The sequence below is a fragment of the Mastigoproctus giganteus genome, chromosome 12, assembly GCF_048544385.1.
Source record: "Mastigoproctus giganteus isolate SK-2022 chromosome 12, ASM4854438v1, whole genome shotgun sequence".
Taxonomy (NCBI): domain Eukaryota; kingdom Metazoa; phylum Arthropoda; class Arachnida; order Uropygi; family Thelyphonidae; genus Mastigoproctus; species Mastigoproctus giganteus.
In genome coordinates, this window is record NC_143586.1 from 127,721,005 (window position 1) to 127,736,551 (window position 15,547).

General features: G+C 35.9%; 1 protein-coding gene across 1 annotated transcript in view; it reads left to right on the forward strand.

The window, feature by feature from the left end:
* Positions 1–15,547, forward strand: part of LOC150077410 (cytochrome P450 3A24-like) — a 330,473-nt gene that overhangs the window by 44,756 nt on the left and 270,170 nt on the right. Inside the window, exon 3 of the mRNA XM_090385893.1 lies at positions 11,363–11,459. Within this exon, the coding sequence (XP_090242019.1) occupies positions 11,363–11,459 (97 nt within the window). The remainder of the gene's footprint in view (positions 1–11,362; positions 11,460–15,547) is intronic.

Below are 15,547 nucleotides of genomic sequence, written 5' to 3' on the forward strand. Positions count from 1 at the left end.
AATCAAATTGGTCAGAAAAGACCTCCCTTTAACAAACCCATGCTGTGTCTTAACTATTACTGCAGTCTAGATAATCCTGCAATGCTTCTTTACCAGTGATTCCATTATTTTTCCCAGAATACAAGTGAAACTAACAGGTCTATAGTTAACTGTGTCACGTTTTGAACCCCCCCCCCCTCTTGGTGAATTGGTGATACATTTGCACACCTCCAGAACATGGGGACCTCCCCTGAGTCCAAGGAATTCACATCACATTACAACATTCACATCTTCTCTTTGTATTTCTTCTGTTAAAGCACATTTTCCTTTAAAAGGTCTTTCCATTAATGAGTTTGCCAATTGCCTATTTTATTCTTGTTTGCCAAAGCAAAAAAAGTCATCCATTTCCACCTCATATTAGCATTAGCATTAGCACATGATGCAAGAAAGCAAGCTTATATAGCATCAGTCAAAAAGAAAAAAAAAAAAAAACCACACACACACACACACACACACACACACACACACACACACACACACACACACACACACACACACACACACCCTTTTCATTTCACCCATCCACTCGCTCCAAATGTTTGTCTAGTTCTGCCTAAATCTGTTTAAGTTATCAACTTCTACAATGATAGATGGAAGTTTGTTCCAGCAATCAACCATCCGCTAACTAAACGCAAAAAATTCCGCACATCTATCCTACAACTGTCTTTCCTCAATTTGAATTTATGCCCTCTCAGGCAATTATTCTGAGCATGAGGAAGATTCCCATCAGCATTGAGCATGCTCAAACCATTCAAGGCTTTATACACTTCAATCGGATCACCTCGCAGGTGCCTAGTCTCCAGCCACTGTAATTTCCAAAACTTAAGCCTTTCTTCGTAAGAGCAACCCTTTGTTCCATTCACTAATCTTGTTGCCCTTTTCTATACTCATTCCAACAGCTCTATATCCTTCTTAAAATGATATATATATACATTACTCAAGGTGTGGCCTGACCATTGCCTTATACAAGGGGATAATCACCTCCTTATCCCTGCTAGAAATATTCCTGTATATCATTGACAAGACACCATCAGCTACTCTTGCAGACCGTCTGCACTTCTCAGAAAACTTCATATCTGCCTGCATAATTACCCCAGGTCCTTTTCACTCTCTACCACTGTCAGTGTAGTACCACACAGTTGATACGCTACTCTGGGTTTACTGCTTCCCATATGCAGTACTTTACATTTGTCAATGTTAAACTTCAGTTGCTACCTCTCAGCCCATCTGCTCAACTTTCTAGATCCTGTTGCAGCAGCGTACTGTCATTATTGGCATTAACAACCCTGCTGACCTTCGTATCATCTGAAAACTTGGAAATTAAGCCTGATATACCAACATCTAACAACTAACATCATATAAACAACTAACATTGCTTAAATATTTAATGAGGAATACTAGATCTTTATTTTTGCATTTAAGCAATTCATTTTTAATTTCTTTTAAAAGCATACTGCTCAAAGCATAATTCTGTTTTTCCAAATTACTAAAAAGACTCTTAAAAATTCCTTTGCTTTTTAGAAGATTTGCATCATGATTACTTAATGCCTCAACTGCTAATCTAACAGGTTTTTAGCAATTTAACATATCTCTAGCAATTTCATAATATTAGTATTAGTAATGGCTGCCTGGTGCAAGAAAGCCTATGGCTTATGCTGCACCAGCCAAAAAAAAATAAAAAATAAAAAATAATAATAATTAATAAAAAAAAAGGAAATTAAACCTATCATCCTATGCGCTTCCCTTACCCGAAAGTACTATCCAGATGACCTTTGAATTTCCCCAAACTGTCGGCCTCTACCACCCATGAAGGCAACTTATTCCAGTAATTTATAACTCGCTGGGTAAAATAAAACTTCCTGCAGTCCAATCTAAACATTTCCCCCTGTAACTTGAATTTATATCCACTAGTTCTAGCATCATTTATAATCTTGAAAATTTCATCCTCATTCATTTTAATGATTCCTCTCAGAGCCACTCAACACCTCAATCAAATCTCCTCCAAGGTGTCTAGTTTCCAAATTCTGCAACCCACATATTTGAAGTCTTTCTTCATAAGGACGCCTTTTTGCCGATCTCACCAGGCGAGTTACCCGTCTTTGCACCCTTTCAAGAAGCTCGATGTCTTTCAGGTGCGATCTCCATACTTGAACACAGTATTCTAAGTGTGGTCTAACAAAAGCCTTATATAATGGGATTATCACGTCCCTATCTCTACTTGCAAAAGTTTGATAGATCATCGATAGGACACAATGGGCCTTCCTTGCAACCTGTTTACAATGCTCAGAGAATTTCATGTCTGACCGTATCATAACGCCCAAGTCCCTTTCCTCCAGTATTGGGTTTAGTTGAACTCCACCAAGTGAATAAGTTATTTTGGGATTACTGTTTCCCAGGTGTAATACCTTACACTTTGTTGGATTAAAGCATAGCTGCCGTTTTTCTGACCATTCCTGAAGTCTATCTAGCTCTCTCTGAAGAAGCTCAGCTTGACAGTGATCATTAAGTACTCTACCAATTTTAACATCACCTGCAAATTTAGACCTCACCCCCTCTATCCCTTCATCGATGTCGTTTATGAAAATTAAAAACAACAATGATCCTAATACTGATCCTTGGGGAACCCCACTTCTTACATCAACCCAATCTGAGGAATAGCCATTTATCACAACCCTCTGCCTCCTGCCCTGAAGCCATCCTGCTTTTTCATTAAATAATTTTGTGAAATTTCAATATCATTAATTACATATTTTTTAACTTCGCTCCCACAATTTCCCATTGCCACAAAAGGTTTTTCATTTGTAAATATCGATGCAAAATAACTGTTGAGTTCATCTGCAACGGCAGCTGGTGTATTTAATACTATCCCCTTTCCCTTATGTAAAGGTCCGATCTGGTTTGTCCTGCTCTTCTTGGCATTTATATATGTGAAGAATTCTTTATCCCCCCTCTTTGCTAGTGATTTCTTTATACCCCCTCTGTTTGTTAGTGATTTCTCATAAACTGCCTTTGCCTGTCGAACCTTTTCTGTGGCTCTATTACATATCACCTTGTAGCTGTTATAGGCTTCAGTACTTTTTATTGCTCTGTAACCTTTCCATATTCATCTTTCCATAAGTGATCGAGCTTCAGCTGTAGTAAAACAATTTTTACCGGGTTTAGGATCTTTAAAAATATATCGATCATTCTTTCTAATGTGTTCCAGCCTGTTTTACAGTCCAAAATGACTTGTAGTTATATTATTTCACTCTCGATTATTTCCTGCTGCAAAAGGAAAATTCTCGCTGGAGAATATTTAAACAGTTGTACAATCGAAAACGGCTGTTTGAGCATGGGTAATGCAACTCCATGATTTTTACTACCCCGGTAGTATGCATGCATTGTTTTATTATATCTCATATTGTGAATACCTTCACAATGAGTTGTCTAGTTATTGCACTACTTTGAATAAGTAACGTTTCTCTGGTAGAGAAGACTACTGTTACTTATTCTCAGATGGGCACCACCACCCAGATGGCACCATTTCAAAGCTGGTTGGCTTCATCATCGGTGGGTGGGAAGGTACCCTGTTGCAATAGTGACCACCCAGTTATGAAGTATAACCACAATATGAGAGATGCTTGATGGTGTGAATGGTTTAATCTAAATATATTTCTTGATGAAATGTCAGAGTATGAAAAGTGCTGGTTAAGCATTGGTAATGCATCTCCATCATTTCTACTACCTAGGTAGTATGCATGCATCATTTTATTATATCTTCTTTTTCGTACTCTTTGACATTTTGTAGTAGAAATGATGGAGATGTATTACCCATGCTTAAACAGCCTTTTTCATACTCTGACATATCATCAAGAAATATATTTAGTTTTACAATTTTTTCTTATACTAAAAATTGCTGGAGAGACATCATCTTGCAGATCATACTGATCAGTTCCAGCTATGTTATATGAATCAGCGTCATTGCTTTCATCTTTCTCGTATTCAGAATCTGCATCGTATTCGCTTTTGATGCTTTAACTTTTTGATGTAAAACACTTTCGTTACAGAAAGGTGAAGTGCATGATTGTAACATAACTGCTGAATAGTTGGTGATAACTTTCTGAATTTTTCCATAACTGGTCCATTCCTCTATGCAAATGTTCATTTTCTTATTTTCATGTTTGAAAGCACCAAATTTCTCAATGTACACTTGTTCTTTTTTACTGTAATGGTTATGTATTAATGCCATAACTGATGATGGACCTTTTGGCAACTGCAGTCCTTTGCTAGGACTGCAGTTGCCAAAAGAAACTTGCCCCGATAAATTCACTCTTTGAGATTACATTGATAGATAATCCATCTGCTGCTGCAAGTTTGCTTGCCATTTTTTCTAAATCTTGTGACTCACGTCCTTTGACATATTGTAAAATTGTGCATTGTTTCTTAGAAGTAGTAGGCATTGGCTCATCAGGATTATTTTCAGATTTTTTTGTCCTTTTCATGCCATAAATATGTTCAAAGATGCCTATGAAGTCCACTAGTCGATGATGCTTTACATTGCAATGATTTAAAACATATGTGGCAACGAGCTGATTGATTTCCTTTACCTTTCATAAAATACTTCCAACATTCTTCATACTCTTTACTCATTATTATAGATATCTAAAAAAAAAAAAAAATTATTTGATAAATAAGAAATATTAAGTTAGTAGTATTTACAAAGAACTGTAGCCCATCGCGAAAAACACTGGAAAATGCCAGCGAACATTATTGGGAAGTATTTGTATAATGTAACATTCAGATCTCCTAACAAGGTTAACAGCACTACACAGAATCACGTGTTGAAATTGCCAATTTAAGAACTTATTTTGTTTCCAAAACTTATTTCTTAGAATACCACTCATAGGATTTGTATAAAGTATACTCTGCATATAAACATATATTAATTTTATTTGCAAGGATGATTCACGAACACACTTTTATAACAAGGCAACGAACACACTTTTATAACAAGGCAACAGTTACAAGGAGGACTGACTGATTAGATTGCAACTGCTTCTCTCCTAAGTGCTCCTATCCGATTCCCGGAAATGTCGACCTTAACCAGGTTAAGGTCGACATTTCCTGAAGTCAACTGGAAATGGAAGGCTAAGTTAACCTTCCACTCTGGTTCCTTCTGGAAGTGGAAGGTTAAGTTAACCTTCCACTCTGCGTATCAGCATTTACTGCTCTTGCTTTCGATGATGTCAGTGGGTTCCTTCGAACCAGTAACGTCTCTGTGTTGATTGTTAAGCTTTAATTCTCGCAGTAGAATTATAATACTTTTTTCCGATCTCTCAACTGATTTTTCTCAGGATTTTTGAAAAGCACATAAATTTCCCGAGAAATGCCAAGAAGGAATTCCTGCATGGAAACACTACAAATATGTATCACAGTATGTAAGACGTTTGTTCAGTTATTATTAATTTTTAATAAAAATTAAGTTTCTGATAGTTAAAACAAAATCGATGTATTTATGTTAGCTTGTGGAACATAATCCCACTTTTGTACTGGGTCTTACTCCCGTATAACACAGTTTCACATTACATGAGATTTTATAGGAACTTAATTACCATGTTATATGAGGGTTACCTGTATGTTAGAATTCGACCAATCTTTATGCCAAAAAAAACACCAGGTTCTGATGGAATTTCTCTACTTAGTCTTAAAACTTTTGCTACTGAGCTTTCTCCTGTTCTGTGTTGTCTTTTGTACGCTGTTTTTCCTTCTGCTTTGAAATTTGCTCATATCCAATGAGTGCATAAAAAGAGTGAAAAATTCTTCCCATCCAATTATTGCTCCAATGTACCTACCTCAACTCCTCCCAAAGTATTAGGGAAATTCAGTAACTGACAAGTCTTAAACTATCTCAAAACCTTCCATCTACTCTATGATAGCTGGTATTCATCCCATGAAAGAATGTCACTGTTCTTTGTGTCACCAAGCAATTCTAGGTGCCATATTTCAGGATTTGCACATACGATGACTCCGTAGCCGAGTGGTCAGGAGCCGGAGTGCAGTAGCATACGCTCTTTGAGTAGACAGGGGTTCAAGCCCCTGACTGCTGAATACGGTCGATCTGCCAACCCGCACCGGACCAGCGTGGCAGATTATGGTCCATTTTCCCTCAGCATGAATTGTTGAGGAGGCTTCCATCCTGCAGTGGGTTGATAATGGCTGCACTTTACATTTTTTTTTTACATGGGGGTTATACCCAGGTTTACTCATAGTCTCACCATTGTGAAGTTGCAAGCAGAGGATTTGGTTGTACCAGAATGACTGTACTTTGTTAAAATATGGTCCACTAGACTCCCAGGTAGCAAGCACAGCTTGTCATACTTGAGAGCATTCATTAAAAAGGCCTCTGGAGTCAGGAACTCGATAATTCATTTTTAATGCCACTAAACGCTGACTCAAGACTGCATATATAACTTTATTTACAATAAAATAAAATAAAATATACTATAAAAATATATTCAAAAACTGAAATTAAAATAAAGTAAAAATAAAATGTATGTTACAATAATAAAATCACTAAAAATCCCTAAAAAGATTAAAATCTCTTAAAACCACTATACAAGAGCTTTCGGCAGCAACAGCTGCCTTCATCAGCTGAAATGGTTACGTGCTATCCAACAATAAATATATATACCTAATTCTATCTCAGCAGGTCCGTGACGCCACTACGGCACATGAGCATTACTGACTTCCCGTACACTGGAACCAGAAACAGCTCCAAAGGGATGAGCGGTTTAGAATGGTCTGTTCTTATTCTTATTTCTTATTCTTATTATTATTAGCCATATGGTGCAAGGAAGCCTGAGGCTTATGCTGCACTAGCCAAAAAAAAAAAAAAAAAATTCCTGTATTACCCTGAGTGAGAGAGAGAGTGAGAAGTCAGAAGTAAAAGGGAATCAGCAAGAAAGAGAAGAATGATGATATCCAGCTCAGGACCCTGGGTTTTCCAAGCTTCCGGTTCCAGTGTACGGGAAGTTTAGTAATGCTCAATGTGCCGTAGTGGCATTGCGAACCTGCTGGGATAGAATTAGGTATATATATATATATATATATATATATATATATATATTCTTGGAGAGCCTGTAACCATTTCAGCTGATGAAGGCAGCTATTGCTGCCGAAAACTCTTGTATAGTGGTATTAAGTGATTTTAATCTTTTTAGTGATTTTTAGTGATTTTATTATTGTAACATATTTTATTTTTACTTCATTTTAATTGCAGTTTTTGAATATACTTTTATATTTTTATAGTATATTTTATTGTTAATAAAGTTTTATACAGTGAAACTTCCCTTTAACGGACAGCCATGGGGAATGAAAATCTGTCCGTTAGAGAGAAGTGTCCGCTAACAAGAAGTCTGAGGGAGAAAAAAAAAGAAAGAAAGAAAAATCGTTAAACATTTAATGTAAAATTAAATTAAAATATATAGATTTTGAACTTTTTTTTTTGTAAATAATATACAATTACATACACAAGAGATAAAGAAAAATCGTTAAAACGTTTAATGTAAAATTAAATTAAATTATATACAGATTTTGCACAATATTTTTGTAAATAATATACATACAATTGTGTTATGCATATTATGACTTTATCTTAAGAAAAATACATACAGTAATCACTTATTTTCTTCTGCACCTTCTTCCGGCTGATAATTTTGTTTTCAACATTTGTTTGGAGTGAAGAAACCATCGAAAGTCCTTCAGTATCTTCTTCAGCAGCGAAAAACATTTTTAAACGATTGATTTGTATGAGCGCTTCTTCTATTTTCATCTGTGGTTCGTCGTTAATATGTTCTTCAACAGAATGACCTCCTGCCATTTCTTCATCCTCATGAGGAACTTCTTGAAAAATATCGATGATAATGTCGTTGATATCTAGAGCACCATCTTCTGTAGTGAGGTTTGAGTCTATATCTTTATAGCCAGGGTCACTTGTAGCGGAAGTATTGTACATTATCAATAGATGTTGAAGTTCTTGTTCTTCTTGGTGCTCCACATTGCTGTTCACAACTTCAATTTTTGCGTTTGAGAAGCCAGACTTTACAAAACAGTTCACGACAGTTTGTTTTCTAATTGTGTTTACTGAAGAGGAAATCCATTGAATCACATCTAGGATGCTGATTTTCTTTGCAAGGTCACTCACACATGTTACATCGTTCATGTTTGCAATGAGATGTCTTAAAACACATTTTCTGTAGTGAAGTTTAAAATTTTTTATTATCCCTTGATCCAAGGGCTGACACTCTGCAGATGTGTTTGGTGGCAGAAAAACGATTTGAATGTTGGACAATTCAATGTGCGGGTGAGATGCAGCATTATCCATGAAAAGAATAATTTTTCTGTTTTGACGAATCATGTTTTGGTTAAAGTAACTTATCCATTCGCTCATGATATCTCGTGTCATCCACGCTTTTTTATTAGACTTCCAGTCAACATCCAAAAGATTCAACTTTATGCCCTTGAAACAACGAGGATTTTGTGGTTTTCCTATAACAAGAGGTTGTTCAAAGTCTCCCAGCATATTTGTGCACAATAGTACAGTCAAGTGTTCCTTAGAAATTTTTCCGCCCTGGCACTTTTCGTTCTTTCGACTCATTGTTTTTTTCAAGAAGAGCTTTAAAAAACAACCCTGTTTCGTCACAGTTGTAAATATCTTTAGCTTCAAAATCACGACATAACTCTTCCAATTTGACGGTCCACTCTGTTACAACCCCAGTATCAACAGATCCACCTTCACCACTTACGGTTTTCCAAGAAATTTTATGCCGAGTTTTGAACTTGTCTAGCCATCCCACAGAAGCTTTGAACTCATTTACTCCCATAGATTTCGCAACTTCCAAAGCCTTTCCCCTAATAATAGGCCCATTAATGGGAATTTTTTTAGCATGTGCGCGACAAAACCACTCATACATAACATTGTCAATTTGAAGTCCAACAGTTTTCGGGAATGATTTTTGAACGTGATCATTTCCGTGTTGCCAAAATTGTTTGAGCAGTTCATTTTTTTTTCTTTAGGATGTCGCTTACCTGCGTCTTCCCGATTTTGAATTTTGCAGTGAGATTGCGAACATTATTTTTTTTGCCGATCATACGCATTAATGAGTTCGACTTTATCTTTTAAAGTTAAATGTTTACGAGAAGACATTGTGCACTTCACACGACACTGAACAAAACTGAAAACTCAAACTCAAAAGTCGAAAGGCCGACCAAATTCACTCCGCCCCCTGCACACACCGAATTCATCAGAAGTTTTACACGTGCCTTAAAAATTCTTGAAAAAGGGTTTACAACCGCGACGTAAACCTTGATAAAATTCAGAGAATCGGAAATAGAAAATAGATTGAGGCAATATGTGGAAGAAAAGTTCCTAGAAAAAGGGCCATGATCTCTCCCGCAGTCCATTATGGGGAGATCAAATTAAGTGCTAATCTAAACGAAACAGTGCAGATTGCCTGTCCGTGTCCGTTACAGAGAATGTCCGCTAGACAGAAGCTGAAAACACGTTAAAACCAATGGAGGTGAGTTGGGGAATTTGAAAATGTCCGTTGTAGAGAGATGTCTGTTAACGAGAGGTGTCCGTTAGGAGAAGTTTCACTGTATATGCAGTCTTGAGTCAGTGTTTAGTGGCATTAAAAATGAATTACTTGAGAGAATGTCTGTGACAACCTCAAGGATCAAACATTGCTTATTTTGCTTATTTCATATTATATTATATTATATTGTTATTTTGCATAAAATAATTACAAAAGCAGCAGCAGAATTTTTATATTTACTGAAAGAAGAGTGTAATATATTTAATTTTCTCCATAGACTAATATAATATATTTATATATAATATATAATATAATTAAATATATAATCTCCATAATATATTTAATTTTCTTCATAGTTTCGGCTAAGGTGAAAAATTTTTGTTCCACTTTTCATTTCTGAAAGTCTGTATTTACTAATGGGCTTATACACTATAACTGAGGTTTAATAATATTAATGAAATTAGTAGTAGTTATTTAATACATTAATAGAAGTGCAGGGTTAGGGTGAAAAACACATGCAATTTTTCTCGTTAATGAAAATCAATGAGGAAAAACTTTTTTTTTTTTTTTTTTTAACCCCGAACAAAAAGAATTCTGGAATTGTGAATATTTATGTTGTGTTGAAAAGTTGAATTTTATACCTTGCAGTTGGTCACCATATAGCCAAAAAGTTTATTCAATTTTATCATAAAATTTACTGATTCTTACATTTATCAGATTTGCAAATACAGTGGTACCTCGGTATACGTATGCTTTGGAATAAGTCCAACTTGATATACGTCCTGTTTGGACGTGAAAACTTTTGTTTGGTATATGACCTTTGTTTGGAATATGACTCGCGTGTGTCAAAATGAGTCACGACACCGCGCACGCTACCCTTGTTTACCTCTCTCAAGACAAAGCCATGACTCAGATACCAGATCTTACCCCCTCTCCAAAAACCGAATAAAAGCCGACCAAGGACGGATGCTAGCAAAGTACATGCACCCGTCCTCACTCGGCTTTCCAAATAAAACCGACCGAGGACGTAAGCGTGTCCTCGTTCAGTCGATCGAGGACGCGCTTATGTCCTCGATCGACTGAATTCAGTTTTTGAAGAGGGGGTAAGATCTGGCACCTCTGCCACAACTGCCCACAAGTGTCAGTACGACAGTTTCTACCATTCAGTGAACAGCCCGCGCTATAACTCTCCGTGAATTTTCACGCGATTTTGTGTTTTTTCACGTAAATGTTTTGTAAATTCATTAACCATGAGTTCTAAGAAAGTTAATGAGAAGAGCCAAGCAACGAAGAAAATGGGGCAGGATCACCACGGAGGTGAAAAAAGAGATTGTTGATAAGTGTGAAGGTGGCATGCATATCCGGGACTTGGCTGCTGCATACTGTATGCTGAGAATGACGGTAACTACGATTGTGAAAAACAAAGACGTTATTAAATCTGCTAGCGTTGTGAAGGGGGTGAAATCGGTTACCAAACAAAGATCAGGGACATTGTATAATATGCCAATAACAATAGGATTTTTTTTCATGGGAATGGATTAATCATTTTCCCTTTATTTCTTATGGGAAAAATTCGTTTGGTATACGTCCTGTTTGGTATAAGTCCAAGGATCTGGAACGGATTAAGGACGTATACCGAGGTACCACTGTAGTCTTTATATCAAGTTATCCATAAATGATCCAAAATGTAATTTATAAATTTAGCTATAAATATGGAGTGTAACTATTAGAATAGTTTTATAACTCTCTAGCTACTATTATGGAATGCGTCCTGTACTTTTGATTGCTGATCCAGATATGATAAAGACAATTCTCATAAAAGAGTTTTCAAAATTTGTGGATCGAGTGGTGAGTATTATTAATGTTTTTTATATAGTAAACATTTTATAGATTTAAACAGGGTGTGTATGTGTTTGTGTAATGAAAAATAAAATATTTATTTAACTGAATAGTAAAAAAAAAAAAAAAAAAAAAAAAGAATAAAGGAAGAAAATAAATAAGGATAGTAGTAAGACAAGCATCTGTAGCTGTAAAGCATATCCTACTATGTTCCAGAATATAACACAAATTGAAATATGTAAATTAAGAATAAGTTAGTAGAATGGTAAGAATAATTAAGAATAAGTTAGTAGAATGGTAAGTCAGTTAAGAAGCGAATATAAAGGAAACAAGTAATGTGACTATAGCATCATGAGAGAAAGGCTGAAAAAATATAGTGATATTTCACACAGTTCAATTTCTTGGAGGGCTGTTAAATTTATGTTAATTGGCTTTTCTTCTAAATTATTTTAGGAATGTCTTCCTTCTTCAGTTCAACCCTCCTTCTTTTGTTGCTGTGTATATATATCAGTGTTCTCCCCAGGACCTATTGAATGGATGCCTAGTGAATTTAACTGACCATCCTGCTAAAATTTAAGTGATTTCTCACAGTATTGTATGGTCTACTCACTGCTCTCGATCAGTATTAATTCGAACATACTATGCGATCGAGGTCAATGTGACAGTAGCGTATATGTTAAATTATGCAATTAATTTTCACTCTGGATCACAGAATATTTGCAAGGCAGCATCATTTTAGGTTATATCACATATTGTGAATACCTTCACAATGAGTTGCCATGATATTGCACTACTTCGAATAAGTAACGCTTCACCTGAGGAGAAGACTAATGTTACTTATTCTCAGATGGATACTACCACCGTTTCAGGGCTATTTTGTATTTGTGTGGGATAATAACTCGACTATCCACTTGTCCCTATTAGACTTAGAAAAGCAAAAAGGTAGAGGGAAAGTAATAGTAAGAGTGGAAGAAGAAAAGAAATGGTGTAGAAGAATGAAAGGGACAGTAACTCCTTCAACTCGCACCACTCAAAAACTCATAAACTCCTCAAATGGGCAACGCTTCCCCAGTGGAGAAGGCTGTTGTTACCTATTCTTGGAAATTCCGGACATCATCAGGCACCCCCTGGTTTCAGGGCTATTTGGCCCTTCTTCGGTGGGTGGGTGGGTGGGTAGGTACTCAAGTGATGCAATGATGGCAAAACAGTTATGAAGTATAACTCCACAATATGAGAGATGCCTAATGGTGTTTGATGTGTTTAGACTATCAAGCGTTTAGGGCTAAATCCTCAGGTTGTGAAAAAGTCTAGACTATGTATGTATAAGTTAAGTGGGATAACATCATTAATACACAGCCAAATCTGAATTAACAGAATATTTGCAAGGCGGCATCGTTTTAAGTTATATCTCATATTGTGAATACCTTCACAACAAGTTGCCATGATATTGTACTACTTCAAATAAGTAACACTTCACCTGAGGAGAAGTCTAATGTTACTTATTCTCAGATAGATACCACCACCCAAACGGCACTGTTTCAGGGCTATTTTGTATTTGTGTGGATAATAACTCGGCTATCCAGTTGTCCCTATTAGATTTAGAAAAGCAAAAAGGTAGAGGGAAAGTAATAGTAGGAGTGGAAGAAGAAAAGAAATGGTGTAGAAGAATGAAAGGGACAGTAACTCCTTCAACTCACCACTCAAAAACTCATAAACTCCTCGAATAGGCAACACTTCCCCAGTGGAGAAGACTGTTGTTACCTATTCTTGGAAACTCCGGACATCATCAGGCTCCCCCTGGTGTCATTCAGGGCTGTTTGGCCCTTCTTTGGTGGGTGGGTAGGTACCCAAGTGATGCAATGATGGCAAAACAGTTATGAAGTATAACTCCACAATATGAGAGATGCCTAATGGCGTATGATGTGTTTAGACTATAAAACGTTTAGGGCTAAAGCCTCAGGTTGCGAAAAACATCTGGCTGTGTATTAATGATGCTGTCGCACTTAACTTATACATAGTCTAGACTTTTTTGCAACCTGAGGCTTTAGCCCTAAATACTCTGGATCACTTTATACTCTGGATCACTTTAGTCACATTTATAAACAACAGAAAATTTTATAATATTGCAAAGTATTATACTTCTTTACCCAGATACTTCATAATGCCACCTGGCTGGCAAAATTTTCTGGGGAGAACGCTGTATATATATAATATGAGTTGTCATTATCGATGGAAATAGTTAAAGATAAATGGTTACTATACGAGTGGATGTATATTAACTGAAAGGTGAAAGTAGGATATGGACCAACACTTTCAAGCACTGAGATGCTAATGAAGAGTGCTAGTTTAAGTATAATAATGTATTAAAAATTTCGATGTTATAATATTAATCAGAAATGTTCATTGTGCAGGTTGCCAACATAGAAGAACTAAGGAAAGTAAAGTGGAAGTATAAGAAGGGTAAATGCTGAAAGCTTAAAGAATATGAAATATAGTAATGATTTAAACAATGTAATAATATATGCAATCAATATGATAACAATTATATATATAGTGTAATACTAATTACCTGCATACCTGCATTGATGTTTAGACATCTAAGTTGTGGATTTTTGCTAAATTTAGTTACCAAAAATCCACAGGTACATGTATTTCCTGAAAATTAGTCTACAGAAATTTAAGTCTAATGTCAACAAGTGCCTTCTTCAGTCTTCTCAACTTTTCAACCCACACATGGTACTTAGTGTTATACCTTTGGTGTTTGGGGTTTTCATAAAAAAAAAAAAAAAATTCTTTTCTTTATATAAATTTCTTCTGCTGACCTGCTATTATGACAATCTGGGAGGTCAGTTCAGCATTCTTTCTGTCCTTTGCAATCTTCTCTTCTACTTTGAATCATTTATTTTTTTTTCACCCCTCACATCCTCAAGTTGATTCCTCTTCCTATAGCATGTACTATGCATTATTAAACTGTCTCGCTTCTCTTCCTACTAACATACTCCTGTAATATTTCCAGGGCCTCACATCGGAGGATGGGCTTTGCTCCCACATAACTGAGCATTGTAAGTTTTTTTAAAATTTCATCATAATAATATTTTGGCCATATACACGTCATTATATAAAATGTAATTTATAATTAGTTATTTAGTTTACAACACACATTCTAGTATTCTATTTATTAATACATTGACACTCAGTCCATAGTGTCGTACAGCTGTTTTTGCCAAAGCATACTCTAAATTCATAATTGCTTTCTAATCATAATTTTTCCATTTTTATCTGCTTGCATTGACAGAGCTGAAAGAAACATCATGTTCCCTGTGGATCATGAGAGTGGTGTGAACCCTTGAAAAGTTTGCTACGACATTCAATTATACTTAATGTTCTACCCAGAATTGATATTTTAAATTCACTAATGATCATCCCAGGCCTTATAAAGATGTTGTCTATTATTATTTGCTACATATTCACAAGTTTTATAGAAAATCTACAACTTAATGAGGTCTAAACATCTATGCTGGTAATTAATATTATACATTATGGAGCATTAGGTTAGTAATGGCATATAATGCAAGAAAGCAGGCTTATACAGTATCAGACAAAAAATAAAATAAAAAACATACTTCCCATTTCACCTATCTATTCCCTCTAGTAGTGTGTCAAAGTTCATTCTTGAATTTATTTAAGCTATCAACTTCCAAAACAACAGATGGAATTTAATTTTGTTCCAGCAATCAACCACTCACTGGCTAAAAGCAAACTTCCACACATCTATTTTACAACAGTCCTCACTCAGTTTGAATTGCCCCCTCTTGTGTGTAGTCTGAGCAAAGGGAAGAATCCCCAGCATTAAGCTTGCTCAATCTATTCAAAGCCTTAAACACCACAATCAGATCTCCTTGCAAGTGTTTAGTCTCCAGGTGCTGAATTTGAAGAACTGAAGCCTTTCTTAGTAAGATCACCCCCATTGTTTTTTTTTTTTTTTTTTTTATGTGAACCCCAAACACGAGAGGTATTAGAACCTATAGTACTTAGTACCATGCTTGGGTTGGAGGTTCAGAAGACGAAAGAAGATATTTGTTGACATTGGACTTGAA